The sequence below is a fragment of the Chamaea fasciata genome, unplaced genomic scaffold (genome assembly GCF_029207755.1).
Source record: "Chamaea fasciata isolate MVZ Bird 193981 ecotype frontalis unplaced genomic scaffold, bChaFas1.0.hap1 SCAF_31, whole genome shotgun sequence".
In the NCBI taxonomy this organism is placed as follows: Eukaryota; Metazoa; Chordata; class Aves; order Passeriformes; family Sylviidae; genus Chamaea; species Chamaea fasciata.
The window spans coordinates 2,606,412-2,632,862 of record NW_027094116.1 but is presented as its reverse complement, the minus strand read 5'-3'; the positions used below and the strand labels follow the sequence as shown (position 1 = coordinate 2,632,862).

The window sequence follows — 26,451 nt, the reverse complement described above, 5'->3', positions numbered from 1 at the left end:
TGTCCCCAGGACTGATGGTTCGACCCCAGGATTGATTATTTGTCCCCAGATTTGATTATTTGTCCCCAGGATTGAAGGTTTGTCCCCAGGATTGATTGTTTGCCCCCAGGATTAACTCCCTGGGATGTGGTGGCCACCCCTGGCACCAAATTCACCCAAAATTCAGTGACAAACCCCGTCCCCCCCCCGGGTAAAACCAGCGTCATCCCACTGGAGACCCCCACCCAGAAATCTCCTTTTCCATCACCTCCCTCAAACGCTTGGGGAACGTTCCAGAAAAAGCCCCCGCGCCACCCCTGACCCCCCGAGATGTCACTTTTGGCGTGGCCCATCACAGATGTCATTTCTGGGGTGTTTCCTTGTTTTGCCCTGACGAGTTTTTGGGGCTTCCCCTCCCTGGATAACAGTTCCTGGAGCGGGGCGAGGAACCCGAAATCCGCACCTGGGCGTGCTGAGCCTTGCACAATTCCCGGGGTGACTGCCCCGAGGGGAACCCGCCGCTGTCACAACCGGGAGGGGATAAAAGCTGCTCCTGCCCGGCTCAGCATCACTCGACCCTCCTCTTCACTCCTCCTGTGCGTCCTCTGCAGAGCCCAGAACTCCTCCGAGGTGAGCAGGCGCTGGCAGCCGGTCCCTCTCCCTATCCCAGGAATTCTGTCCCTGTCCCTGGAATTCCGTCCCACCTGGTGCTGTTCGGTCCCAGCAGGATGAAAACCGACCTGGAGCTGGCTCTGGAATGCGCCGTGAACGTTTACCACCGGTACGCGGCGCGGCGCCCCATCGACGACTACCTGAGCAGGGAGGAGTTCTCCCGGCTGCTCAAGGAGACGGCGCAGCCCTTCCTGCGGAACACCGCGCCGGTGAGGGCCCGGGGACACCGGGTGGGATCCACGGGATCCATGGGGTGGGGTGGGATCCATGGGATCCATGGGGTGGGGTGGGATCCATGGGATCCATGAGATTGAATCCATGGGATAAGATGCGACCCATGGGACGGGATCTGTGGGATCTGTGGGATCCATGGGATATAACGGGATGGGATGTGATCCATGTGATGGGATGGGATCCATGGAATGGGATCCATGGAATGGGATGGGATCCATTGGATGGGATCCATGGGATGAGATGGGATGAGATCCATGGGATCCATGGGATACAATGGGATGGGATTTGATCCATGGGATGGGATCCATGGGATGGGATCCATGGGATCCCTGGGGTCCATGGGATGGGATCCATGGGATGGGATCCATGGGATGGCATCCATGAGATGGCATCCATGAGATGGGATCCATAGGATCCACGGGATGGGATCCATGGCATGGGTGGGAACAGGCCTGGGAGACCCTCTCACCCCGGGCATGTTGGGCAGGGACACCTCCCACCAGACTGGGCTGCTCAGAGCTCATCCCTGGACACTTCCCGGCATGGAGAAGCCCAATGCGGAATCCTTGGGGATCCCGGGATTTTTTGGGGGGGTCCAGCCCTTTCTGGGTGTCCCTGAGCTGACTGTGCCCCCCGTCCGTGCCCCCGCAGCCCAACACCGGCACCGACGCCTACATCAAGCAGCTCTTCGCCAAGGCCGACGCCAACCACGACGGGCGCCTCAAGTTCACCGAGTTCCTGACCACGCTGAGCCTGGTGGCCATCGACGCCCACAACAGGTCCCACCAGGGTGGTGACCACGACCACGGGCATGACCACGGCCACGGCCACGACCATGGCCACCGTCACTGAGACGGGAGCAGCTCCTACATCGGCCGAGCCACGGGACCCCGAGGCCCCTCCCCAGGAGCCTCAGCCGTCCCCTGTCACCTTTGTCACCTCTGCTCCGTGGCGTTGGAATAAAATCTCTTCCCTTCAGCACCGAACCCGTCTGTGTGTCGCCCTGAGTTTTTTCAGCCTTCTGGGTTTTCAGAATCCCGGGATCGCTGAGATTGGAAAAGCTCCAAGACCATCGAGGTCACCGATCAATCCCTGCCTGGTCACCCAGGCCAAGGTCCAGGTGCTCCCCAGACACCGCCAGGTGTTCCTCGGGCACCTCCAGGTGTTCCCCGGACACCTCCAGGTGTTCCTCGGGCACCTCCAGGTGTTCCCCGGACACCTCCAGGTGTTCCTCGGGCACCTCCAGGTGTTCCTCGGGCACCTCCAGGTGTTCCCCGGACACCTCCAGGTGTTCCTCGGGCACCTCCAGGTGTTCCCCAGACACCTCCAGGTGTTCCCCAGACACCTCCAGGTGTTCCTCGGGCACTCCAAATCTCCCTGCCGAGGCCTGGCCGCCCTGTCCAGGAGGAAAGTTCCCAACTGTCCACCCTGAGCCATCCCTGGCCCGGCCTGAGGCCGTTCCCTCTCCTCCTGTCCCTTTGTGTCACCGCCGGGAGCACCCCCGAGAGGATGATGGTGCTGGAGCGGGCACAGCCACATCTGGAAGGGACGTGCGGCACATCTGGAGCCCTCAAAGCTTCTCAGGGGGAGGGTAAAGGGCCGGGGGGAGGAACGGAGAGGCGGGATGGGCCCGGAGCACCGGGAAGTGTCCGTTTGGTAAAACCGACCGCGCCCCGGGCGGGGACCGGGGTCCTGCAGGTGAGGGACGGACCCCGACCCTGCAGGTGAGAGACAGATGCCGACCCTGCAGGTGAGGGACAGACCCCGACCCTGCAGGTGAGGGACAGACCCCAACCCTGCAGGTGAGGGACAGACCCCGACCCTGCAGGTGAGGGACAGACCACGACCCTGCAGGTGAGGGACAGACCATGACCCTGCAGGTGAGGGATGGATCCTGACCCTGCAGGTGAGGGACAGACCCCGACCCTGCAGGTGAGGGACAGACCGCGGCCATCCATGAGCATCACCAGTTCCAGCTGGGAGCGGTTCCCGTTAATCCCCGCGGGATGGGAGCAGCTCCCGGGCTGGGCCGGGCTGAGTCAGCGCAGGGAGCGGCCCCGGGGGCGGCTGCGAGGCCTCGGGGAACGCGGAATCCACCCCGGGACCGAGCCAGAACTGGAACCGGAGCCAGAACCGGAACCAGAGCCAGAACCACAACCAGAGCCAGAACCACAACCAGAACCACAACCAAAACCAGAGCCAGAACCAGAGCCAGAACCAGAGCCAGAACCAGAACCACAACCAGAACCACAACCAGAACCAGAGCCAGAACCAGAGCCAGAGCCAGAACCACAACCAGAGCCAGCCTGGCATCACTCCCAGGCCAGCAGAGGAGCAACGGGAACTTCCCCCGTGACAACATCAGAGAGACCCCCGGGGCCAAACCCGTTTTTTTCGAATGGAGATTTATTGAAATGACATCGGGGGGACACCGCGGGGGTCCCGGGGCGACGGCGGGGTCCCGCCCTCACTTCCTGCGCGGCGTCTTGTCCGGCAGGTCCTGGAAGAAGTCGTTGCACATCATGGCCATGCAGGCCAGGAAGGTCACGTACTCCTGGAAATCCACCTCGCTGTCGCTGTTGCAGTCCAGGTTGCTCATGAGCTTCTGCAGACTCGCCTCGCTGGTTTGTTTCTGCCCAGGGGGGATGTGGGGGGGAAAAAGGGGGGGGGGGAAAAGGGGGTTTCAAAAGTTAAAAAAGGTCAAAAGATAGAAAAAGTCAAGAGTTAAAAAAGTTCTTCAGAAGTTAAACTTGGGGTTTTTTTAAAGTTAAACTCAGGGGGTTTTAAAAAGTTAAACTCGGGGGTTTTTTAAAGTTAAACTTGGGGGTTTTAAAAGTTACACTCGGGGGTTTTTAAAAGTTAAACTCCGGGGAGTTTAACAGTTAAATTCGGGGTTTTTTAACAATTAAACTCGGGGGTTTTAAAGTTAAACTCGGGGGTTTTTTTCAGTTAAACTCAGGGGTTTTTTAAAGTTAAACTCGGGGGTTTTAGAAGTTAAACTCGGGTTTTGCACGTCCCCGAATCCCGGGATGAGGAACTCACGCTGAAACTCGGCAGCTCCTTGGTCAGCAGCTCCTTGAGCTCGGCCTTGTTGAGCTTGTACTTGTCGCCTTCGTTGCCCGAGTACTTGTGGAAGGTGGCGACCACCACGGCCAGCGCCTGCTCCAGGGGACACGCCATGGGGACAGCGACAAGCCTGGGGGACAAAGGGAGGGGACAAAAGGAGGGGATTTGGCAGCTCAGTGACGGGGGGGGAATCGCCCCGGCACATCCCAAATGTTCCTTTTCCCTCCCTGATTCCATCCTCCCGCTCCGGGCATGCTCCAAATCAAAAATAAATTAATAAATAACAATAATTTTTAAAAAATTAATAAATAAAAACAAACCCGAAAATAACCCCCTGGGCAGGGAAAGGGGCTGCCCCAGCCCTGGCAGGTGAAATTCAGATTTCACCTGGCAGGTGAAACGCGGATTTCCCTCCCGCTCCGAGCATCTGGAGAACATCTGGAGAGGGAGAAAACCGACTCACCGAGAGCTCGGAGAGGCCGGAGGAGGACGGGCAGGGCGGAAGGGGAACGGGAGCTGGGCCCTGGCATTTATCGGCGTTTCTAACCCCGCCCGGGCGCGGCTGGAAAAGGAGAAAAGGAGGAGAAAGGAAAGCCCGGGAGCGTCCCCGCCCCGCTGCCGGCGCTGCCAGCGGGGCCGGGTGGGCTTCGGAGGGGCCAAGATGCGTCCCGGGGGCTGGTTTGGCTTCGGAGGGGCCAAAACGTGGGTGGGCAGGGAGAATCCCTCGGGATTGGGGGCACCGGGACCACCCCAGGGACGTCCGGCACCGGCGGTTGTGCCGAGGGATTTTTTATTATTATTATTATTTGGTTGGTTGTTTTTTTTTTGTTTTGCAGTCGCCCTGGCAGCGATTTTCTGTTTGCTGGCGGCGAGGGCGGTTGTGTAACGGGGCTATTTCGGTATATTTTGGGTTTTTCGGTATTTTCGGTGTTTTATTTCGTGGCCCGGGCACGTGAACCGGCGATTCCAACCCCCAGCCCTGGGGGGAAAAAAAAAACCCCGAGTGTCCCCCAGACCCCTCAGGCTGCTGCGGGGGAGGGTGGGAGAGCCCCCAAACCCCCTCGGCACCGCCCCAGCTCGGGGAGGGGGGATTTACATTTCGGGAGGAGAAACCCCCGAGGCTGAACTCCCATCAGCGAGTGGGAATTTGTGGGAATTCCGGGGGGTCTTTATAAAAGGATTGAGAAAGGGAAAAGTTTGGAGCTCCTGGAAGGACCTGGAAGGGTTCAGGAAAGATTTGGGGGGGGGGTTGGGAAGGACCTGGAAGGGCTCATGGAAGATTTGGGGGCTTTGGGAAGGACCTGGAAGGGTTTAGGAAAGGGTTTTGGGGATGAGCTGGGGGTTTGGGGACAGCCTCTGTCGGGGTCTGCCAGCTCGGCCCTGATTCCTGGGGGGGTTTTACATCCGGGATTATTTCTCCGGGAAGCCGGAGAGCAGCCGAGGGACCTTTCCCAAACCAGCCCCGACCCGCCCGGAGCTGCCGAGGGCGGGGGAGCGCCGTGATCCCCAAATCCCGGCCCCAGGGGATTTGGGCGCCGGGGACACGCTGTGGCTTTTGTGCCTTGTCCCCCGCCAACGCCGAATTGTCACCTGGTGCCACTCGCGCCCCGGGCTGGGCTCAGCAAACCCCCCCCGAGGGGCTCCAAACCCTCCCCGGGGCACCCGGAGCGTTCCGGGGGAACATGCGAGGGTTGTTTGTGCTCCAACCTCGGCAATAAAACTCCTCCCGGGGCTGGGCCGGGCCGTGGAAAATGCCACGGAGAGAGGGAGGGAGGAAGGTGTGAGTCAGCCCCCGAGCTGCCCGCGGGCACGGGAGCCGGACACACGGCTGGGAGCGGGGAAAAAACTGAACGGAACCATGAAACTCAGCTGGGAGGGGGAAAAAACTGAATAGAACCATAAAACTCAGCTGGGAGTGGGAGAAAACTGAACAGAACCATGAAACTCAGCTGGGAGGGGGAAAAAACTGAATGGAACCATAAAACTCAGCTGGGAGTGGGAGAAAACTGAACAGAACCATAAAACTCAGCTGGGAGGGGGAAAAAACTGAACAGAACCACAAAACTCAGCTGGGAGGGGGGGGAAAAACTGAACAGAACCACGAAACTCAGCTGGGATTGGAGTAAATCATGAAAAGAACCCCAGAACTCAGCTGAGATTGGGGGAAAAAACCTGAACAGAACCCTGGAGCACGGCCGGGAGTGGGGGAAACATGAACAGAACCCCAGAATCAAGTCAGGATCAGGGAAAACTCGACCAGAACTCAGCCAGGATCAGGGAAAACCCGACCAGAACCCCAGAACCGAGCCAGGATCAGGGAAATCCTTTATTAAAAGCCGCTCGGGGCCGGGGCGGGCAGGGGTCACTTCCTGCGGTGCTGCTTGCTGGGGTCGTCCCTGAAGAACTCGTTGAAGCCCATGGTGATGCAGGCCAGGAAACAAACGTACTCCTTGAAATCCACCTCGCTGTCCTTGTTGTGGTCCAGGTCGTTCATCAGCCGCTTGAACTCGGCCTCGTCCATTTGTTTCTGCTCCCGGGGGGATAAAAAAAAAAGGGTTTGGGGTGATTTTGGGGTGATTTTGGGGTGATTTTGGGGTGAGGGGCTGCCCCGTCCCACCCTCCTCTGCCTCGGGGAGGGGTTTTCAGGGCAGCTGGGGGTGGGTGATCCGGGCAGTGCCCTAAAAAGTGTCTCCTGAGTGTGGAAATATTCGGCAAAAAAAAAAAAAAAAATTCAAAAAAAGATTTAAAAATTCTCCTCCCGGTTGAAACCGCAGAGAAGGGGAAGTGGGGGCTTAAAAAAAAAAATTTAAAAATGATGAAAGAAAATGGAAATCGGAGCGTGATTTCCTTCGCCGAAAAAAAATGTTTCTGTGGTTTTTTTTTTTTAAAAAAAATGAATTTCCTTTGGAAAATTTGAGGCGCTCGAGGGCTCGTTCCTCCTCCTCCTCCTCCTCCTCCTCCTCCTCCTCCTCCTCCCCGGGGCTTTCCCCGGAGCACGAGGCTCCTGTGGGATGATGGATCCACGTGGGGAATTTCAGACCCCCCTGGCCCGGGAGAAGGACACGGCGCTGGGTCGCTCCTGTCACTCTGAGCCCCTCGAGGGACACCCGGGGATGTCCCCAAGGGTCATCCAGGGATGTCCCCAAGGAATGCCCAGAGATGTCCCCAAGGCTCCCTCGATGTCCCCAAGGCCCCCCGATGTCCCCACAGGACACCCAGGGCTGTCCCCAAGGTCCCCCCCGATGTCCCCACAGGACACCCAGGGCTGTCCCCAAGGCCCCCCGATGTCCCCACAGGACACCCGGGGCTGTCCCCAAGAGCCCCCTGATGTCCCCACAGGACACCCCGGGCTGTCCCCGAGGGTCACCCAGGGCTGTCCCCAAGGCCCCCCGATGTCCCCACAGGACACCCGGGGCTGTCCCCAAGGCCCCCCGATGTCCCCACAGGACACCCGGGGCTGTCCCCAAGGCCCCCCGATGTCCCCACAGGACACCCGGGGCTGTCTCTGAGACCCCCCGATGTCCCCACAGGACACCCAGGGCTGTCCCCAAGAGCCCCCCGATGTCCCCGAGGGTCACCCAGGGCTGTCCCCAAGGTCCCCCCCGATGTCCCCACAGGACACCCAGGGCTGTCCCCACAGGACACCCAGGGCTGTCCCCAAGAGCCCCCCGATGTCCCCGAGGGTCACCCAGGGCTGTCCCCACAGGACACCCAGGGCTGTCCCCAAGGTCCCCCCCGATGTCCCCACAGGACACCCAGGGCTGTCCCCAAGGCCCCCCGATGTCCCCGAGGGTCACCCAGGGCTGTCCCCAAGAGCCCCCTGATGTCCCCACAGGACACCCCGGGCTGTCCCCAAGAGCCCCCTGATGTCCCCACAGGACATCCAGGGCTGTCCCCAAGGTCCCCCCCGATGTCCCCACAGGACACCCAGGGCTGTCCCCAAGAGCCCCCCCCGATGTCCCCGAGGGTCACCCAGGGCTGTCCCTGAGACCCCCCGATGTCCCCGCAGGACACCCAGGGCTGTCCCCAAGGCCCCCCGATGTCCCCACAGCCACTCACGCTCCCGAAGACGGGCAGCTCCTTGTTCAGCAGCTCCTTGAGCTCGGCCTTGCTCAGCTTGTACTTGTCGCCCTCCTTGCCCGAGTACTTGTGGAAGGTGGTGACCATCAGGGCCAGCGCCTGCTCCAGGGGACACGCCATGGGGACAGCCTGGGGACAGAGCCGCCCTCAGCACCAGCCCTGTGGGGTTGTTTTTGGGGTGGGAAGGGGATTGGGACTCACCGGGTCAGCGCAGCTCAGCTCCCCAGGGGTTCGGGATGGGGCAGCCGGGGCTCGGGGGGAATTTATAACCCCAGCGAGGGCTCTGCCCCCCCGGCAGCCCCGGCCCCCTCGGGGCTCTCCCAGCCCCGGGTTTCGCCCGCGCCCCATTTTTGCCCAGCGAGCCGCGTGATCCCATTAGGGTCACGCCGGGCACCCCCTCGGGGCGCTGGGATGGTCACCCCAAAAGTGTCACCGCCCCGTCCCGGCTTTGCTGAGGGTCCCCGGTGCCCCCAGGGAGCCCAGGGTGGGCTCACCCATGGCGGTGACCCCAAAGCGGGTGAAGATTTGGGGCTGGGGGTTTATTTGGGGTTTATTTGGGGTTTATTTGGGATTTATTTGGGGGTTGGTTCTCCTGCCAGTGCAGCTCCACGTCCTGGTCCTGCAGGTCCGGCAGCTGAGCCCGTGTCCCCTGGGGGACAGCGGGGACAAGGGTGGCACTCCCAGGGCGTGGCACAGGTGGGGCAGCAGCCAGGCCAGGGGGGTCTGTGGTGTCCCACCCGTCCCGGGGAAGGGAAAACCCCAAATCCTACACGGGGGCGTCCTCTCTGAGGGTCGTGGGACCTTCCCTGTCCCCCAGATCTCCCCCAGGGCTGGGAAAGGGACACGAGAGGAGGGAAAACTCCGGGAATTGTCCCTCGGGGACACAAGAGGAGGGAAAACTCCGGGAATTGTCCCTCTGAGGCAGCTCCAAGCGGGACTTTGGGGAGTTGGCTGTCCCCGGGGAGACCCCCCGAGGGTCCAGCGCGGATCTCGGGGGTTCCGGGGGAGCCGCCGGGAGCATCGCCCGGCCCGGCCCGGCCCGGCCCGGAGCGCCCGGGCTGAGTCACGCCGGGCCTCGCCCCGCGGGGATTCCTCGGCCGTGACTCAGCCCGGCCCCGCCCGGTCCCACGGGGGCGGCCCGGCCCGGGTTCGCACGGCACCCGGGGCTGGCGCTGGGGGGGCTGCGGGGGGCGGGCAGGACCCCGGGATCTTTCCCCGGGGGGTCACGGCCGGGGGGCTCGGGGGGGGGGGGGATCCTGGTTCCCCGGACCAAGGAACTTGAGGGGTCCCGGTTACCGGAGCCGGGGGCTTGGGGGGGTCCCGGTTCCCCGGAGCTGGGGGGACTTGGGGGGGTCCCGGTAACCGGAGCCGGGGGACTCGGGGAGTCCCGGTTCCCCGGATCCAGGGGTTGGGGGGGTCCCGGTTCTCCGGTGCCGAGGGCTCGGGGGGGTCCCGGTGCCGCCACCCCCGTGCCTCGGAGTGGGGGGTGCTCGGGGGGACCCCCACCGTGCTCGCCGAGTCCTTTCCCGGTGGAAAATCCCCAGGAAGAGCCGGAGCTGCCGGGCCGGGCGTCCCGCCAGCCCCGTGGGCGCCGCAGAGCGCCGGGAGCCCGGCCCGGGGGTCCCTGGGGGTCCTCCCCAGTCCGGGGGTCCCTGGGGGTCCTGCCCGGCCCGGGGGTCCCTGGGGGTCCTGCCCGGCCCGGGTGTCCCTGGGGGTCCTGCCCAGCCCGGGGGTCTCCGGGAGCCCTGCCCAGCCCGGGGGTCTCCGGGGTCTTTGTCCCCAGTCCCGGGTGTGGGGTGTGCGCTGTGCCGGGCTGCGGGACAGGAATTGGGGTGGCGACAGCCGCGGACGCGGGGCTGCGGGCCCCCCCTGCCCATGGGGACTCCCGTGGGGGGACACGGAGGGACCTCCCGGGACAAACGCGGCCGCTGCCACCTCGTGCTGCCTGCCGGCCTTGTCACCAGCCCCCGGCGGGGCGTGGCGGGGCGTGGCGGGGCGTGGCGGGGACAGGGCGGATGCCCCTCCCCCCTCGGCCCCACCCTCCAGGAAAAAGGAAAAAAAAAAAACAAAAACAAACAAACAAACAAAAAAAAATCCCTAGCGGCGCCCTCTGCTCCTCCCAAATTTTATTGCTGCAATAAATAAACCGCGGCCGTGTCACACCCTTTGCCCGAGGAGAACACCCCCCCCTCCGCCCCAAATTTTGGGGAGGACCCCCAAGGGGAGAGAGGGGGGCGGAGAGCCGAGGCCAGACACAATTCCCGTCCCACAGCAGAGGGAAGCCTCTCCCTTGGCTGCGGAAGAGGAGGAGGAGGAGGAAGGCAGGGCGAGGAGGAGGAGGAGCTCCCCCCCCCCCCTCCCCAAAGCCTCGCACCCCAAATCCCACCCCACACGACCCATGCCAAGCCCACCCTGCCCGCTCGGGGGAGGGCGGCCGATCCTGGGGAAGGTCCGGCGGCGGCTACTTGGTGTGCTTGACGCTCTGCTCCTGCTGGCGGATGATGTGCGCGATGGGGCTGGCGATGCCGCCTATCAAGGTCCAGTACTCCTGGAAGCTGATGCGCCCGTCCTTGTTCTCGTCCAGGTCGCAGATGAGTTTGTCGGCGGCCCGGCGGTTGCCGGTGTCCTGCGGGGAGGGGGAGAAGAGCAGCTCGAGGCGAGCTCGGGCCAGGGGAGCAGCGGGATCCCGGCCCTCGGGGGTCGCCTGCTCACCGTCAGCATGTGGTTGAGCTCCCGGCTCAGCATCTTGCGGAAATCCTTCTTGCTGATGCGCCGCGGGTTCTTGCAGCAGCAGCAGCGGCTCGAGTACTTGTCGAAGTTGTTGACCAGCACCTGCACGGCCCATTCCAGGTCCGTGCATTCGCCCATGGTGGCCTGAAGGGGAGGGGAGGCGGGTAAGACCCTCGCCGGAGCTGGGCTCGGGGGTCTCCGGCACGGAGCCCACAAAAACCGTCACAAAACCCCACTCAAAACTGTCACAAAACCCCACAAAAACCGACACAAAACCCCACTCAAAACTGTCACAAAACCCCACTCAAAACCGTCACAAAACCCCACTCAAAACTGTCACAAAACCCCACTCAAAACTGTCACAAAACCCCACTCAAAACCCATCACCAAACTCCACAAAAACCATCACCAAACCCCACTCAAAACTGTCACAAAACCCCACTCAGAACCATCACAAAAGCCTACAAAACCTACCACCAAACCCCACTCTAAACCCCACTCAGAACCATCACCAAACCTCACTCAAAACCCATCACCAAACCCCACAAAAACCCACTCAAAACCCCACTCCAAACCATCACCAGACCCTACAAAACCCATCACCAAACCCCACTCAAAACCCCACAAAAACCTTCACCAAACCCCACTCAAAACCCCACTCAGAACCATCACAAAACCCCGCTCAAAATCCATCATCAAACCCCACAAAAACGGTCACCAAACCCCACTCAAAACCCTACAAAACCCATCACCAAACCCCACTCCAAACCACCACAAAACGCCACAAGAACCATCACCAAACCATCACCAAACCCCTCCCCGGGCGAACCCCCCGCGGGCTTTGGGGTGCTCTCATCTCCCCTCTCCCCAAAAACTCCTCCCCGCCGCCACCTGCAGAGGGGAGGAGAACCCACCAGGAGCCACCTGGGTGCCACCACCTGTGCCCGGCCCCGCCCGGGCCCCCCCGGGGGCCGCCACCCCCGTAATTAACCGGGCTTGTTAATTATGTCCGCGGGGCTCGAGCAGCGCCGGGGCCGCGCGTTCCCAGCGCTCATTAAGGGAGGAATTGGGGCCGGGAGCCCGAGCCGGGGCAGGAATTACCGGCCAACCCTCCTCGTTGCTTCACGGCTGCGGGAACAGGTCCCGGCCTGCCCGGCCCGTCCCCTCGTGTCCCCCGCAGCTGTCCCCTGGCCCCGGCAGGATGGTCCCCGTCACATCCCGAGGACAATGGGGACGGGAACTGCGTCACCTTCGGCCGGACCTGGCTCCTTCCTGCCCTGCCGGGACCGGGGGGCGGCCGGGGGGTCACTGTTCCCTTTGTCCCCAAGGTGGTTTGGCCCAGGTGACAACAGCAGGGCGGTCACACGGAGCTTGGAGGGTGGCCCAGCCGTGTCCCCAACCCTGGGGACGTCAGCAGAGGGTGTCCCCAGCCCGGGGAGCGGGGCAGGACCTGCCCCGTGTCACAGCTTGGCTCCTGTCCTCAGCCCCAGGCCGGGGACGAGGCGCGTCGGGGAGGTGACACCAGGCTTGTCCCACACGTCCTTGTCCCCACGTGCCTCAGCGTGGCCCTGTGTCCTCACCCCTGTCCCCGTGGTGCCATGGCCCGGGGTCACTCCAGGGTGGCTTTGGGGCTGTCCCCAGCGCTGGGGACAGTGACACCAGGGTGGCTTTGGGGCTGTCCCCAGCGCTGGGGACAGTGACACCAGGGTGGCTTTGGGGCTGTCCCCAGCGCTGGGGACAGTGACACCAGGGTGGCTTTGGGGCTGTCCCAGCGGCTCCAGCTCCGGCCCGTGCCCAGCCCAGCCCAGGAACCGAAGGGATTTGGCAGCACCGGAGCACAAACACCCTCGGGACCCCCCTGGCCCGGCCCGGGTCCCCACAGGGTGTCACCAGACCCAGCCCGGGTCCCCACAGGGTGTCACCAGACCCGGCCCGGCCCTGGGGCACCGCGGCCGCTGCTCCGCCACTGAGTCACGGCACAGCCCCGGGGCCGGCCCGCGGCACGGGGACACTCGGTGGCACATGGGGACACGGGGACACTGCTGCCACACCGGGACATGGGGACACTGCGGGTGGCACATGGGGACACTGGTGCCAAGCTGGGGCATGGGGACACTGCTGCCACCCTGGGGCATGGGGACAGAGGTGCCACCCTGGGACACGGGGACACTGCCAGGTGGCACACGGGGACACTGCTGCCACTCCAGGATAAGGGGACACTGCTGCCACCCTGGGATAAGGGGACATGGGGACACTGGCGCCGGGGTGACACTGTGACCCAGCTGGATGGGATGAGGCTCTCCCGCAGCTCCACTGCCACCACCGCGGTCCCACCACCTCTCTCCCCTCCCCGTCTCTGTCGCCACCCGGTCCCCGATGTCCCCAGAGCGGGGACAGAGAGGCCAGACGCGGCCCCAGCGCTCCCTGCTCGCCGCCCCCGGGGGCAAATCCCCCTTTTCCAGCGGCCAGAGCCCGCCGGCCGCCCCGGGCCGAGCTCTCCGGCGGTGGGGAAGCTCCGTGGGCACCGCCGAACCCATCCCGGACATCCCGGTTCCCCCCCGGTGATCCCCGGGCAGGTCCCTCTGGCCCCGGCTCCGGGGAGCTGCCGAGGGATTCCAGGAATTTCCACCTTCCCGGGGCTCTTCCCGGCCCAACATCCAGCCCGAGGGTGCCCAGGGTCCCCCATCCCGGGGGAACTCCCCGGGAGCCCCACCTGCATCCTGCCGGGGGTCCCGCTGTGTCCGTCTGTGGGGCGCTGGGAGCCGACGTCGTCGCTCTCTCCTTTACCTTTGCCTAAAAGCCCGGCCGGGTTTTTAAGGAGCCTCCCACCCCTTCCCTGACGTTCCCAGGGCGTTTCCCGGGCCGGGCTTTTACCTGGGAAATGGTTCCTGGGATTGCGACACCGGGACGGGTCGGAGCCAGCAGGGCCCCGGCTCCTTCCCGGGTTTGGGGTGATGGGGAACACCCCAAAAGGGCCCTAAAAAGGCTTTGGGGGCTCCCAGAAAAGAGGAGAGGGCACGGGATTCCCGCCTGATCCCAGGGCTTGCAAATCCACCCATCCTTGCACCAGGGAGATCCCGGTTCCTCCATCCCACCCTCCCCAAACACAGGGGTGAAACAAAACCCTTTATTTGGGCCAAAACCACTCGTTCTGACGGGTTGACACAGGTTTGGGGCCCTGGGAGGCGCAGGCAGGGCCTTGTCCAGCACTGGGACACCTCAGGCTCTTCCCCAGGTGGGAGCACGGCTCGTAAAGCTCCATCCGTAATTAATTATCCCAGCAAATTGCAGGCCTGGTGTCTCCCGGCGCGATCCGATGCCGAGATCAGATCCCGGGGGATCCTTATCGGGGAGGGCACGTCTCGGGGTGCCAAGTGGGAGGTGATTTATGGCCACCTGCTCCCGGCACCTCCGGAGCTCTCCCATCCCGGAAAACCAAAAAAAAAACAAGAAACGAAAACGGCGTCATTCCCCAGGCTCTGCCCCGGCCTCTTCCCAAATCTCGGCCGGGGAGGAAGCAAACCTGTTCTGGGCTCCCGGTGTGGTGGTGGTGGTGCCGCGGCGGAGTTGATGCAACACCCCGGGAGGGTGGGAATCCCTCCCGGAGCCCGCGGGCGAACAGCTCACGCCTGAATCAGCGCGGCCTTTCATCGCCCTGCTCCCCCCCGGCAGGTGTCACAACCGCGCACATCCAGGCCCCGCGTTTTTACGAGGCATGCAGGGCGTGTGCTCCGAGCGCCCAGGGACTATCCATCCCCAGCCTCGTTCCCAAGCTTTGGGACCCCGGCGAGGTCGGCGACCCCCGGTGTGGCTGCCCCAGGTGAAGGGTCAGGAGGTGTTGGGTGTCTCCACGCCACGGGGGCCGTTCCAGAGGGGTCAAACCCCCGAGGATTTGGGGTCTTGGGTGGCCTCCAGGATGGGTGTCCCGCTGTTGTGTCCTCACCGAGAGGCACCAGCACGGGCTGAGCTGTCCCCGTCACCTCCAGAACATTCCAGGGGACTCACGCGGCAGGAATTGTCCCGCCGACACCTCAGTGTCACACACCGGGGCCAGGAAGGAGTCCCCGCTCCGGGAGCACGTTCCCAGGAGGGCGCAGGGGAGGAGGACTGGGGAGCCCCGGCTCCCCTTTCCCCCCTAAATCGCCCCGGCCTGACACATTTCCTGTCTCCCAATTAAAGGCTGGCCGCACCTTTCTGCCTAATTTCCATCCGCTGGCTTCCAGGGAAGGAACAATAAATAGTCATTCCCGTTGTGAAATCCGGCGCAGGGTGAGAGCAGAGCGAGGGTGGCTGCGGCCAGAGGTGCCACCGGCCCGGCAGGACCTGTCCCCAGCCCAGCCCCGGCTCTTATCACCTTCCCCGAGCTCCAGAGCGCTTTGGGGTTGTTTTCCCCTCACGAGGCGCCCACGCCCTCTCCCTTTTGGGGAAACTCCTGTTTTGGGGTCCCCCGCCGCATTCCCGGGGTGCCCGCAGCCTCCCCCGGGATGTGGAGCCGGGTGGGAAGGGCCCGGGCGGTGGAGGAGAAGTGGGGAAACCGGGTTCTCCGGCGTTTCCTCACTCGCCGGGAGCTGCGGCTCTGTGTCATTCGCTCTTTCCCAATTTGCTGTGATCGCACCCAAACCCCACGTTCTGTTCTCCCGGCGCTGCTGGGATCTCCCTCCCGGCCTCGCAGCCCTCGGCTCTTCCCCAAATCCCGGGCCGTCGGGATCTCCCCTGAGCGCAGCCCGGGAGCCGCGTTCCCAAAAAATCCCCCGTCCGGAGCACGGGCCTGGCTCTGCTTTTTGGGGTCCCCACAACGGGGAGCAGCAGGGGATGGGGAATGTGGGGAGCCCTGGGGTGTCCACAGGGGTCACACACACCCAGGACATCCCCTGCACCCCAAAACATCCCCTGCACCCCAAAACATCCTCTGGACCCCAAAACATCCCCTGCACCCCAAAACATCCTCTGGACCCCAAAACATCCCCTGCACCCCAAAACATCCTCTGGACCCCACAGCATCCCCTGCACCCCAAAACATCCCCTGCACCCCAAAACATCCCCTGCACCCCCACACTGTCCCCTGCACCCCAAAACATCCTCTGGACCCCACAGCATCTCCTGCACCCCCAAAAAATCCCCTGCACCCCCAAAACATCCCCTGTACCCCACAGCGTCCCCTGCACCCCAAAACCATCCCCTGCACCCCACAGCATCCTCTGGACCCCCACAGCATCTCCTGCACCCCCAAAACATCCCCTGTACCCCAAAACATCCTCTGGACCCCCACAGTGTCCCCTGTACCCCCAAAACCTCCCCTGCAACCCCAGTGTCCCCTACACACCCCCAAACCCTCCCCTGCACCCCCATCCACCCACCCACCCCAAAGTGCTGCCCCCCAACCCACCATGGCTGCAGCCCCGACCCCCTCCTTGCCCCCCACTTCCCCTCTTCCCGCCCCCCAAAGACAAACGAGGTCGCCCCATGCTGCTCGGTTTGTTTGGGATTTTTTTTTTTTTGGGATTTGTTTTTTCCCAGTGTTTTCCTTTATTAATTTATACAATAAAAAACAAACAAACAAACCAAAAACCGGTCGCGAGTGGCCCGAGTGATCCCAACCCGCCCCCGTGCCCAGCTGAGGGCTGGGACCCCCGGAATAACCCCCCCAAAACCCGGGGGGGGGACGGCAGGGAGGCCACCCGCACCCACCCAGGGACACGGCGGGTGTCCCCGGAAGGTGACAGGGCTGGGGGGACGAGCCCCCAAATCCGGGGGGAGGGGGGGGTTTGGGGGACAGGAGCCGAGTCCCTCTGGCCGCGATGCTCCGGGAGCCCCGGCGGGTTTTGGGGACGGAGCAAAGGACGGGGAGAGGCGGCTCCGCTCCGGACCGGGGCCAGGATCCCCCCGAGCCCCCCGCGCCGGGCCCGGGGCAGAGCCGGGGGGGGACAAAGGGAACGTTCCCGACGGGAAGGAGAGCCCAGGAGGGCAGGGATGGAGCCGGGGAGGGAGATCCTCCGCTTTTATTTTTTTGTTCCCAGGCTCATCCCCGGGGGACCGGCGGGCTCTGGATGAGGCCGAGACCCTCGGGCGCCTTCCCGTCGCCCCCCGCCACCCTTCTACTTCCTCCGGCAGCCCTTGGCCGCGTCCCCCATCATGTCCCAGTACTCCCCGAACTCCAGCTTGGCCTCGTTAGGGTCCCCCATGCACTCGATCTTCTCCTCCAGGGGTCCCACGCACTGCGGAGAGAACATCGGGGTGATGGGGATGGAGGGGGGGGGTGTCTCACGGGTATCCCAGGGCCCTCCCTCCCCCCTCCAGCTCCTCCTGCCCGCCCCTCACCTTGCCCAGGTGCGGCAGCTTCTGCACCACCAGCTCCTGCATCTCGTTGGGGGTCAGGTACTCCTTCTGGCCCTTGACGGCGTAGCAGTGGAACTGGCTGATGACGGTCTCGATGGCCCTTTCCACGTCCGTCAGCTCCTGGCAGTCCTGCGGGGGGGGGACAGCGGGTGAGCACGGCGGGGGACAGGGCCCTGAGGGGGGGACAGCTCCCCTGGGGGGGTGGGACAGGGCCCTGAGGGGGGGACAGCTCCCCTGGGGGGGTGGGACAGGGCCATGGGGGGGGGACAGCTCCCCTGGGGGGGTGGGACAGGGCCATGGGGGGGGGACAGCTCCCCTGGGGGGGTGGGACAGGGCCCTGAGGGGGGGACAGCTCCCCTGGGGGGGTGGGACAGGTCCATGGGGGGGGGACAGCTCCCCTGGGAGGGTGGGACAGGTCCATGGGGGGGGGACAGCTCCCCTGGGGGGGTGGGACAGGTCCATGGGGGGGTGGGACACTCCCTGAGCAAACATTTGATCCCTGCACACTCGTGGGATGGATCTCCCTGTCAGCACCAGGCCCGTCTGGGCAGATGTGGGGTGCCCTCCTCGTCCAGCTGTGACACCTCCCTGTCCAGCTGTGACCCTATCCAGCTATAAGCCCCCATCCAGCTGTGACCCCTCATCCAGCTGTAACACCTCCCTGTCCAGCTGTGACACCTCCCCGTCCAGCTGTGACCCCTCATCCAGCTGTGACCCCCCCCATCCCCACACGGACTCCAGGCCGCCCCACACAGACGTGAGGCCATCCAGCTGTTGCGCCCCCACATCCAGCTGTTTCCCCCCTCCCCAGCGGCTCCACCCGGCTGTCACAGCTGCCGTCCCCTGTCCCCCGGAGCTGTCACCCCCCTCCCAGACGCGCTGTCCCCGCCCGGGGCTCAGCCACGGCGGCGTCTCGGGGCCCGGGGCCGTCCCGACTGGTTCTTCCTCCCCTGGGCACAAGTGGCGATGGCGGCGTGAGTCAGGGCCCGCCGTGACCGGGCTCGGAGCCCCTGTGACACCCCGCAGAGCCCGGGCCGGGCCGGGGGGCACGGGGCAGCGCGACCTCCGCTCCCGGTCACTCCTTGTCACCCCGGTCACTCCTGGTCACTCCCGGTCACCGCCGGGCACTCCTGGTCACCCCCAGTCACTCCTGGTCACTCCCGCTCACTCTCGATCACCCCCGGTCACTCCTGGTCACTCCCACTCACTCTCGATCACCCCCGGTCACTCCTGGTCACTCCCGATCACTCCTGATCACTCCCGGTCACCCCCAGTCACTCCTGGTCACTCCCGCTCACTCTCGATCACCCCCAGTCACTCCTGGTCACTCCCAATCACTCCTGGTCACCCCCAGTCACTCCTGGTCACTCCCGATCACTCTCGATCACTCCCGGTCACCCCCGGTCACTCCCGATCACTCCTGGTCACTCCCGATCACTCCCGGTCGCTCCCGCGGCTCCGTTCGAGGGCAGCGCCGGTGACCGACTCAAACCTGCGGCTTCCCCCCGGAAACGCCGCGGAACCGCAGCCGGCGACGCCCCGTTTGGGGAAGAGCCCAACAACTCCCCGAGCCTCATCCCGGCGCCCCCAAATCCTCCGCAGGTGCAAAAAGGGGGCACGGGCCCGGTTTGAGGGCCGAGGGAGAACCGGAGCTTTTCCTGCCGTCGGGCATCCCTGGAGAGGCTGCGAGGAATCCGCGGGAGCGGGGGCAGAGCTGCCTGGCTTCCCCCGAGCTTTCAATCGGCTCCTCGGCACCAAAAAGTTCCCCTGTGCCCCAAAGCGTCGCCAAGCCCCCAGAAACACGCCGTGCCCGGGGCTCCGAGGCCCCGCTGGGGCTCCCGCTTGTCCCCGTGTCCCCGGCGGACCTTGCGCTTCTTGCGGCAGTTGCACTGGCCCATCCTGGCTCCTCGGGGGTCTTTCCGGGGGGTCTCTCCTCTGCCGCGGGGGTCCGGGGGAGCTGGCGGGGGAAGGAAGCCAAGCTCAGCTCTCGGCTCCAGCACCCGGACTCCTCCTCATCCCCGAGCGGGGAGGGCGAGGAAGGAGCCCCGGGATTCGGCGGCGGAGCTGCCGGGACACGTCCCCGCGGAGTCCCGGCGAGCGGTGGCAGAGCCGGGCGTGGGAGCGGAGGGCCCGGGGGCTCAGACCACCCCCCCCGGCCTGGGGAGGAGCGGCCGGGCCACTTACCTGCAGCACGGGCTGTCCCGGGTGTGCGCGGGCTGCGGCCGGGCCGGGGTTTTATACCGGGCAGGTGTGAGTGGGAGCTCCGCGGTGCGAGGCGTCTCATTTGGGGAGCCTGGCCCGGCGCCAGCGTTGGGGCCGGGAAACGCCTCCTCCTTCTCCTCCTCCTTCCCGGCCACACTCGGATGGTTCCCCAAATCCCGGCACGGCCCCGGGCGGTCACCTCACGGCGGGACCTCCCCAGAGCACCGGGATTTGGGGATGGGGACATTCCCCAGCCGGGCTGTGCTGCGGGATGTGTCACCCTGGGCCACCCAAGACCCTGCAGAGGTGGCAGGGTGATGGCACCGAGCTGGTGGCCGCCGTGGCCATGGTGGCATCGCTGCCGGGGACCTCCCGGGCCCCACCCCGGCCACAGCCACAGCTCTGCCCCCCACCCACCCCCCCAGCGCGGCAGGAAGGCGTTTGTGGGGCGCAGGGTGGCACCCCAAAGGCCACACCAGCACGGGGACGATTTGGGAACGGCCCCATCCGTCCCGGGATGCCACAGAGTGACCCCAAAGCAGCACCTCTGGGTGTCCAGAGTGGCCACCACGGGGTGGGGGCAGATGGGGGCTCAGGGCAGGAGTGTCGCCCAGATTTTTCGGCCTGCTGACGTTCCCGTTCCTGGCTGGAGCTTTCTCACAAATTGTGCAAAACCTGATATTTTGTAAATACGCTTTCCCTTCCAGGGAAAGGACAAATTAACGGGCTTCCAAGTCCAAAAAACAAAAACGGGCTTCTAAGTTAACCACCGGGGTCAGAGAAGTGTCACCCTCGCCCCCCAATCCTTGACCAAATCCCATGAACTGCATAAGCCGAGATCCCCCAAAACAAACTTCCCTTCTTTCCCATCTCACATCCCGACAGGTGAGTCCTCCAGCGACATGGGAGCCCCCAGCAAGAACAGCAGCGACGCTCAGGCCTCGGGGGGGGCAAAAAAGAAACCCTCTTTTTATTTGCCGACCGTCGCCATCATCACTTCTTGCCCGCCTTCTCCTTCCTCACGGCCTTGGCCAGCTCCCCGATCAGCCGCCAGTACTCCCCGAACCTCAGCTCCTCGTCGTTGTTCACGTCCAGCTCGCTCATCTTCTCCTCCAGAGAGGGCACGTCCTGCGGAGAGGGAGCTCGGACACTTGCCGGACACCGGGATGGGCTTGGGGGGAGAGCTGCAAATCCCACTCGGGATTTCCCCTCACCTTCATCAGGTTGGGCAGCTGGAGCCTCACCAGCTCCTTGAACTCCCCGGCCGTCAGCGTTCCCTTCCTGCCCTCCTTGGCGGCGAAGGTGACGAAGACGGTGACGATGCGCTCGATGGCCGCCTCCAGCTCGGTCAGCTCGGGCTGCTCGGGCGGCTCGGCCGCGGCCATGGCACCGGACACACGCCCGGGGCTGCGGGGACAGCGGCCCGGGAGGGGGTCGGAGGCGGAGGGAAGACCCTCGCCCCCTCCCCAGCCCAGCCAGGGCTCAGCTGAGCCCGCCCAGGGTGATGCAGGAGCGCGGCGAGGGGCGGCAGGTGACACCGCCGCCTCCCGGGGACAGGGGTACACCGGGGGGGTCCCCAGCCGTGTCGCACTTACCCCCTCGCTGCGCTGGGAGGGTCGTGGCTGCCCCGGGAGGTTTCCGCGGGGACCTTTGGGGACGTTTCGGGAGCTTCGGGGAGGTTTTATAGCCGCGCCGCAGGAGGGGACAGCGCGGCCTTTGTTCCCCCCGAGCCGGTGTTGGGTTTCCCGGGGCGGCCGGACGGACGCGCAGACACCGCCCGGGCGCCGCAGTCCCTCCGTCCCTGCGTCCGTCCGTCCGTCCGTCCCTCCTCCGCTCCCTCCCCTCCCGGGCACCGGACCAAAGCCGGGCCGAACCCTCCGGTTGGGGACAAAGAGGGGACGGCGGGCAGAGAATCTCCCCCCGGGGGGGGCTGGAGCATCACAGAAACATTCCCGGAAACATTCCCGGAACCGTCCAGGTTGGAAAAGACCTCCGGGATGATGGGATCCAAACTTCGAGCCCCGTTCTCGGGGGCTGCAGGGCGGGTGTCACCCCCAGCTCCGCTCCCTGCAGGTGCGCTGGGGACACGGAGGTGACCCCGGTGACATCCCTGTCACATCCCAGTCACATCCCGGCCCAGGGCCCGGCTCGGCCCGCGCCGAGTGAGAGTTGTGACTCAGCCTCCCGCTGACATCACCGTCCCTATTAATAGTGGGCTCCGTAAAAATTAATTAATTCAAGTTAATTGCGGGTTTGGGGCGGGGCCGAGCGCTCCCCTTTAATTGGGGGAGGGGGGGTATTTATAACGTGGCAGCCCCGGCACGGGGGTCCCGTGGGGTCCAGCCGGGGGGATGGAGCAGCCCCCACATTCCCACCCCGAGGGGACCCCAGACGCAGCCCCGGGACTGTCCCCGATGTCCCCAAGCTCACCCCCAGGTGTGACAAGGAGCCGGGCGTGACGCCACACGGGGATTTGGGGTGCCCCAAGCCCCCGCGGTGGTTTTTTTTGGGGGGGAGCCCAGGGCGGGGAGTGTCACCGTCACGGTGTCACCCCTCAGCAGCCCGGCGAGTGCTGAGCCCTGACACACTCACTGCACCTCTCCGCGGGGACAGGGAGGATCCCACGGGCACCGGGGTGGCCCTGTCCCCACCCCGCAGCCGTCACACCAGCTCACGGGGCAGGAATTGTCTTCCTGCAGCCCCATCCGGCCCCGGGATGACGGTGGGGACGGGGCAGGGACGTCAGGGGACAGAGACGGGCTCTTGGGAAAGCTCGGGCTGAGTCAGGCCCGGCGGGGACCGGGACCGGGACGGGTTTGGGGTGAATCAGCGGCCCCGGAGCCAGGCGGGCCCGTGACTCCCCGCGCCTGGAATTCGGGGACGGGGTGAGGAAGGGGCCGCGGCCCCACAGCAGGAGGGGGGACACGGGAAAGGCGCCTCCGGGGCTTTTGTCACCCCCCACGGGGACTGTCCCCAAGGGCAGGGGGTGCTGACCCGGCCTCAGAGGGGACCGAGACTGGGACCATGGAGGGACTGAGGGCATCTCGGGACAGGGAACATATAGGGACAAGGGCAGGGGACATATAGGGACAGGGACATATAGGGACAAGGGCAGGGGACATATAGGGACAGGGACATATAGGGACAAGGGCAGGGGACATATAGGGACAGGGACATATAGGGACAAGGATGGGGACCATATAGGGACAGGGGCCATATAGAGACAGGGGCCATATAGAGACAGGGACCATATAGGGCCATATGCCATATAGGGACAGGGGCCATATAGGACAGGGACCACGTAGGGACAGGGATAGAGGCCATATAGGGACAGGGACATATAGGGACAAGGGCAGGGACCATATAGGGACAGGGACCATATAGGGACAAGGACAGGGACCATATAGGGACAGGGACCATATAGGGGCAGGGACAGGGACCATACAGGGACAGGGACAGGGACCATATAGGGCCATATGCCATATAGGGACAGGGACGGGGGCCATAATAGGGACAAGGACAGGGACCATATAGGGACAGGGACCATATAGGGCCATATAGGACCACAGGACCCTGTGTGACACGGTGACCGTGTGGCATCCCAGGGGTCAGCATCCACACCCTGGTCCTGGCGTTGTCCACAACCTGTCTGGCCTGGGGACCCCAGCCAGGGCTGGTCACCGCGGTGTCCCCAGCCCGGCCCCATCGGGGCTCCTGGGAGGGGACCGCGAGGCCACCGCGGTGTCCCCAGCCCGGCCCGTCCCACTCCAAAACCCCGGGCATGGAAAAGCCTCTTCTTCCAGAGAGATGATGGGACCGGGAGACAAGATCGGCCCAGCCCCGGCACCGGGAACTGGAGCAACTGGTTTAGCCGGGCCAAAGTGGAGCAGGGGAGTCGCGGTGGCTGGAACCTGTTCCAAGGTGTGTGTAAAGCTCCTGGCATGTCCCTCGCTGCTCCCGCTTTGGAAAGAGCTTTTCCTGGGAATCTGCCAGCCGGGCGTGCTCTGCCCAGGCCGCAGGGTCCTGGAGCCCCCCGGGACCCCCCAGGGTTGGGGGTTCACCCTGGGGCGCCCCGGTCCTGCCGTCCCAAAGGGTTTGGGGGTCTGGGCAGGCCAGTGTCTGCAGTCCTGGCTCTGTCAGGAGAAAAAACGAGCTCCACTTCCTTTTAAAAATCTGTTAAGTCTAATAAAAATTAGAAACGGACAATTAGGAGGCGTCAGAGTGAACGTTCCAGCCGGGGTGCCTCACCAGACAGCACGCGCTTCTCTTTCACTTGCTGTGTTTTGAGGTTTGCTGGTTTACATATTCAATAGATATTTAAACGTTCTTTTCTGTTTCAGGTGTCCCCAGTCATCTTGTTTGATGGATTTACTTGTGAGTGGCTCCGCTCTGTCTGGTAACGTGGGTCTTGGCTGGTTTTATTTTGATTAAAAAAAAAAAAAAAACAAACAGAAATTTAGCAGCCTTCGTGCGGGGCCAGAAGGTGACCACCCCTTCTCCACACTTCTTTTGGCCTGGTCAGCTTCAGGTGTTACAAAGAAAAAAAAAAACACCTTAATCTTTTTTACTATTTCCACCGTGTCCCAATCAGAAGACGCATTGGTCGCCTTTCTGAACTCCATGAACAAACGCAGCACGATTCCACGTACAGCATTCATTCCAGTATCCGTGAGAAGCCGATTCTATCATCTCCGTTGGTGACAGTCCCCTCTGTCCCTGCCCGGCAGGGAGAGGGGCCGGGGTTATTTTTGGGCTGTGCTTGTCCCCGTCACGAGCAGCTGCTGCCCCCGGTGACGTTCCGGGGGCTGTCCCGGAATACGAGGCGCTCCGGGGACGGGGACACGGCCAGTGAGTGTCACCGGGGCCCCTCGCTGTCCCCCTGACCCCAGAGCTCGGGATCTCCCTGCCCCACACCACAACCGGGGGCTGTGTCCTGCTCCTGAGCTGCCCTTTGGGGTCCTCGCTTCCATTTGAGCCTCCCAATTCCATTTGGGATCTCCACTTCCATTTGGGATCCCCACTTCCCTTTGGGACCCCCACTTCCATCTGGGATCCCCACTTCCTTTTGGGATCCCCACTTCCGTCTGGGATCCTCACTTGCCTTTGGGACCCCCACTTCCATCTGGGGTCCTCGCTTCCATTTGGGATCCCCCCTTCCATCTGGGACTCCCAATTCCAGCCGGGACCCTTCCTCTCTCTGGGACCCCCCAGTTTCCCCATTCCCAGGGCAGTGGGGAGGGGGCTCAGCCCCACGGGACCGCCAGATTTGGGGTCCCCAGGCAGGGCCCAGCCTCTCCCGGACACGGGGATGGGAAGTTGGGGAGGTGGAAGCAGAGGCAGCAGGAAGTAATTAGCCCCAAATTAGGGATGGAGAGCCCGGCACCACCCGGACCTTGTGAAAACGCAGCTCCTCTTTGGGGGGCTCCCAACTCCTGGTGGGTGGGGGGTCCCAGAGAGGGGGGCTGAGGGATTTGGAGGCCGAGGAATTCGGGGGCTGAAGGATTTTGGGGCTGAGGAATTTGAGGGCCGAGGAATTTCGGGGATGAGAAATTTGAGGGCTGCAGAATTCGGGAGCCAAGGAATTTGGGGGCCTCGGAATTTTGGGGGCCGAGCTCCCCAGGGATGCCGGAGCCGGGGGGGGCTGCGGGGCTCCAGCCCGCGCGGATCCGGACCCCGTAACGGGATCCGCGGGATTATCAGCATCGCCCAGGGCCAGCTCGGACTCCGGTTTCTTGGCCGAGGCGTTGCTGCAGCAACGTCGGGCTCGGGATTGTGGGGCCTTTTCAGGCGGACAAGAGCCCTTTGAGAGCGCGGGGGGCCCCGCGGAGTCACCCGATAGCCCCCGGCGCTCCCCCCGGGCCCGCCGGCTCCCGGGGACACCGGATACCTCGATGGGCTCCGGGAGCGGAGCCGGGTACGGATGCGGCCCCGCGGTGCTGACAGATGGGGGATGCCGGCGGTGACACCGCGGGGTCACGGCGTGGCCACCCGCGGTCACCCGGGGGGTCTCCGGCGGGGATTGTCCCCAGCGAGGGACCCCGGCGTCAATCCCAGCCCTGCCGATGTCCCCAAGTTTTCCACACCCGGCGCATCCAGGGGGTGGCAGGGGGAGCCCCCTGAAGTGACGCTGTCGCTGTCACCCCGGCCCTGCCCAGGGGCTCCGGGGGTGCTGGCAGGGGTCACCGCCGGGGGTTGTGTCCCCCCCCCAGGCCCGGCCCCCGCGGGGGTGGCCGGCGGTGCCAGCCGGGCTGTCCAGCCCCGGTATCGGATCCTCCCGGAGGGAGGGGGCTTGGAGCTTATTTAACGTGCCCGGCCTCGGCCTGGCGGGCGCACTCGGGAGCGCGGGGAGCTCAGGTGAGCACGGGGAGCTCAGGTGAGCACAGGTGCCTCTGTCCCCCCGTCCCCCCCCCACCCCAGAGCCCACCTGAGAGCCCCCAGCCTACCCCAGATGCCACGGCCGCAGGGGTGGGTGACATTTGGGGGGTGGCACCGGGACAGGGGGGCTGGCGGGTGACGTGCTGGGGGTCCCGCAGCCGCAGCCATGGGATCGCAGCTGGAGGGGGCCATGGAGACCCTGATCAATGTCTTCCACCACTACTCGGGCAAGGAGGGCGACAAGTACAAGCTGAGCAAGAAGGAGCTCAAGGAGCTGCTGCAGAGCGAGCTGGGATGTTTCCTGGAGGTAACTGGGACCAGTCCGGGGCCTGGGGGGGTCTCCCTTTGCCCCGTTCCCGGGGGGAACAGCGGCTGCCCAGCCCCGGGGCTCACCCTGTGCCCCCCACCCCAGACCCAGAAGGACGCGGGGGCCGTGGAGAAGATCATGCAGGACCTGGATGAGAACGGCGACGGGGAGGTGGATTTCCAGGAATTCGTGGTCCTGGTGGCCGCCCTGACCGTGGCCTGCAACACCTTCTTCTGGGAGAACGCCTGACCCGCACCCCGCCCTGCTGCTGCTGCTGCCGGGGCAGGACGTGGGTCCCCGAAATCCAGAGCCCCCCCTCCCCCGCCACCCCCCAGCTCACCCCCGGCATTCCCAGGGGATCCCGCCGGGATCCAGCTGCACAATAAAGGCACCCGCCCAGCCCGAGGTGTGCTGTCAGCTCCTTCATTCCCAACGCCGGGATCCCCGTCCCCTACGGGGGGGAGATTCCC

General features: G+C 64.5%; 6 protein-coding genes across 12 annotated transcripts; 2 read left to right on the top strand and 4 right to left on the bottom strand.

Moving 5' to 3' along the window:
* The first annotated feature begins 364 nt into the window (after positions 1-364).
* On the top strand, positions 365-1,859 carry LOC136303024 (protein S100-A7-like). 2 transcript variants are annotated; one of them, XM_066206609.1, is made up of 3 exons: positions 365-609; positions 707-860; positions 1,537-1,859. In XM_066206609.1, the coding sequence occupies exons 2-3, from the start codon at positions 708-710 to the stop codon at positions 1,735-1,737; spliced, it is 354 nt and encodes a 117-aa protein (XP_066062706.1). In that variant the 5' UTR covers positions 365-609; position 707; the 3' UTR covers positions 1,738-1,859. The 2 variants fall into 2 exon arrangements, with proteins under 2 accessions (XP_066062706.1, XP_066062707.1); XM_066206610.1 differs by having other exon boundaries at positions 704-860.
* A 1,414-nt stretch (positions 1,860-3,273) lies between these two features.
* On the bottom strand, positions 3,274-4,494 carry LOC136303036 (protein S100-A4-like). The gene is made up of 3 exons (XM_066206623.1): positions 4,415-4,494; positions 3,928-4,081; positions 3,274-3,517 (listed from the first exon to the last, which is right to left on the bottom strand). Exons 2-3 carry the CDS (start codon positions 4,063-4,065, stop codon positions 3,353-3,355), a joined length of 303 nt encoding a protein of 100 aa, XP_066062720.1. The 5' UTR covers positions 4,066-4,081; positions 4,415-4,494; the 3' UTR covers positions 3,274-3,352.
* Positions 4,495-6,291: 1,797 nt separating this feature from the next.
* LOC136303000 (protein S100-A4-like) lies at positions 6,292-9,070 on the bottom strand. Its single transcript, XM_066206587.1, has 3 exons — positions 8,233-9,070; positions 8,011-8,160; positions 6,292-6,478 (listed from the first exon to the last, which is right to left on the bottom strand). The coding sequence occupies exons 1-3, from the start codon at positions 8,377-8,379 to the stop codon at positions 6,314-6,316; spliced, it is 462 nt and encodes a 153-aa protein (XP_066062684.1). The 5' UTR covers positions 8,380-9,070; the 3' UTR covers positions 6,292-6,313.
* A 1,055-nt stretch (positions 9,071-10,125) lies between these two features.
* S100A16 (S100 calcium binding protein A16) lies at positions 10,126-13,560 on the bottom strand. 3 transcript variants are annotated; one of them, XM_066206614.1, is made up of 3 exons: positions 13,475-13,560; positions 10,744-10,905; positions 10,126-10,657 (listed from the first exon to the last, which is right to left on the bottom strand). In XM_066206614.1, exons 1-3 carry the CDS (start codon positions 13,478-13,480, stop codon positions 10,493-10,495), a joined length of 333 nt encoding a protein of 110 aa, XP_066062711.1. In that variant the 5' UTR covers positions 13,481-13,560; the 3' UTR covers positions 10,126-10,492. The 3 variants fall into 3 exon arrangements, with proteins under 3 accessions (XP_066062711.1, XP_066062713.1, XP_066062712.1); XM_066206616.1 differs by lacking the exon at positions 13,475-13,560 and adding an exon at positions 11,676-11,990; XM_066206615.1 differs by lacking the exon at positions 13,475-13,560 and adding an exon at positions 11,863-11,986.
* A 2,684-nt stretch (positions 13,561-16,244) lies between these two features.
* LOC136302993 (uncharacterized) lies at positions 16,245-19,620 on the bottom strand. The gene is made up of 4 exons (XM_066206579.1): positions 19,282-19,620; positions 18,963-19,054; positions 17,080-17,226; positions 16,245-16,976 (listed from the first exon to the last, which is right to left on the bottom strand). Exons 1-4 carry the CDS (start codon positions 19,544-19,546, stop codon positions 16,857-16,859), a joined length of 624 nt encoding a protein of 207 aa, XP_066062676.1. The 5' UTR covers positions 19,547-19,620; the 3' UTR covers positions 16,245-16,856.
* An 898-nt stretch (positions 19,621-20,518) lies between these two features.
* S100A1 (S100 calcium binding protein A1) lies at positions 20,519-26,377 on the top strand. Of its 4 annotated transcripts, XM_066206573.1 has the most exons (6): positions 20,519-20,706; positions 20,895-21,277; positions 23,103-23,220; positions 23,640-23,673; positions 25,833-25,981; positions 26,087-26,377. In XM_066206573.1, exons 1-6 carry the CDS (start codon positions 20,620-20,622, stop codon positions 26,228-26,230), a joined length of 915 nt encoding a protein of 304 aa, XP_066062670.1. In that variant the 5' UTR covers positions 20,519-20,619; the 3' UTR covers positions 26,231-26,377. The 4 variants fall into 4 exon arrangements, with proteins under 4 accessions (XP_066062670.1, XP_066062671.1, XP_066062672.1 ...); XM_066206574.1 differs by lacking the exons at positions 20,519-20,706; positions 20,895-21,277; positions 23,103-23,220; positions 23,640-23,673 and adding an exon at positions 24,110-24,147; XM_066206575.1 differs by lacking the exons at positions 20,519-20,706; positions 20,895-21,277; positions 23,103-23,220; positions 23,640-23,673 and adding an exon at positions 25,159-25,213.
* The last annotated feature ends 74 nt before the right edge of the window (positions 26,378-26,451 follow it).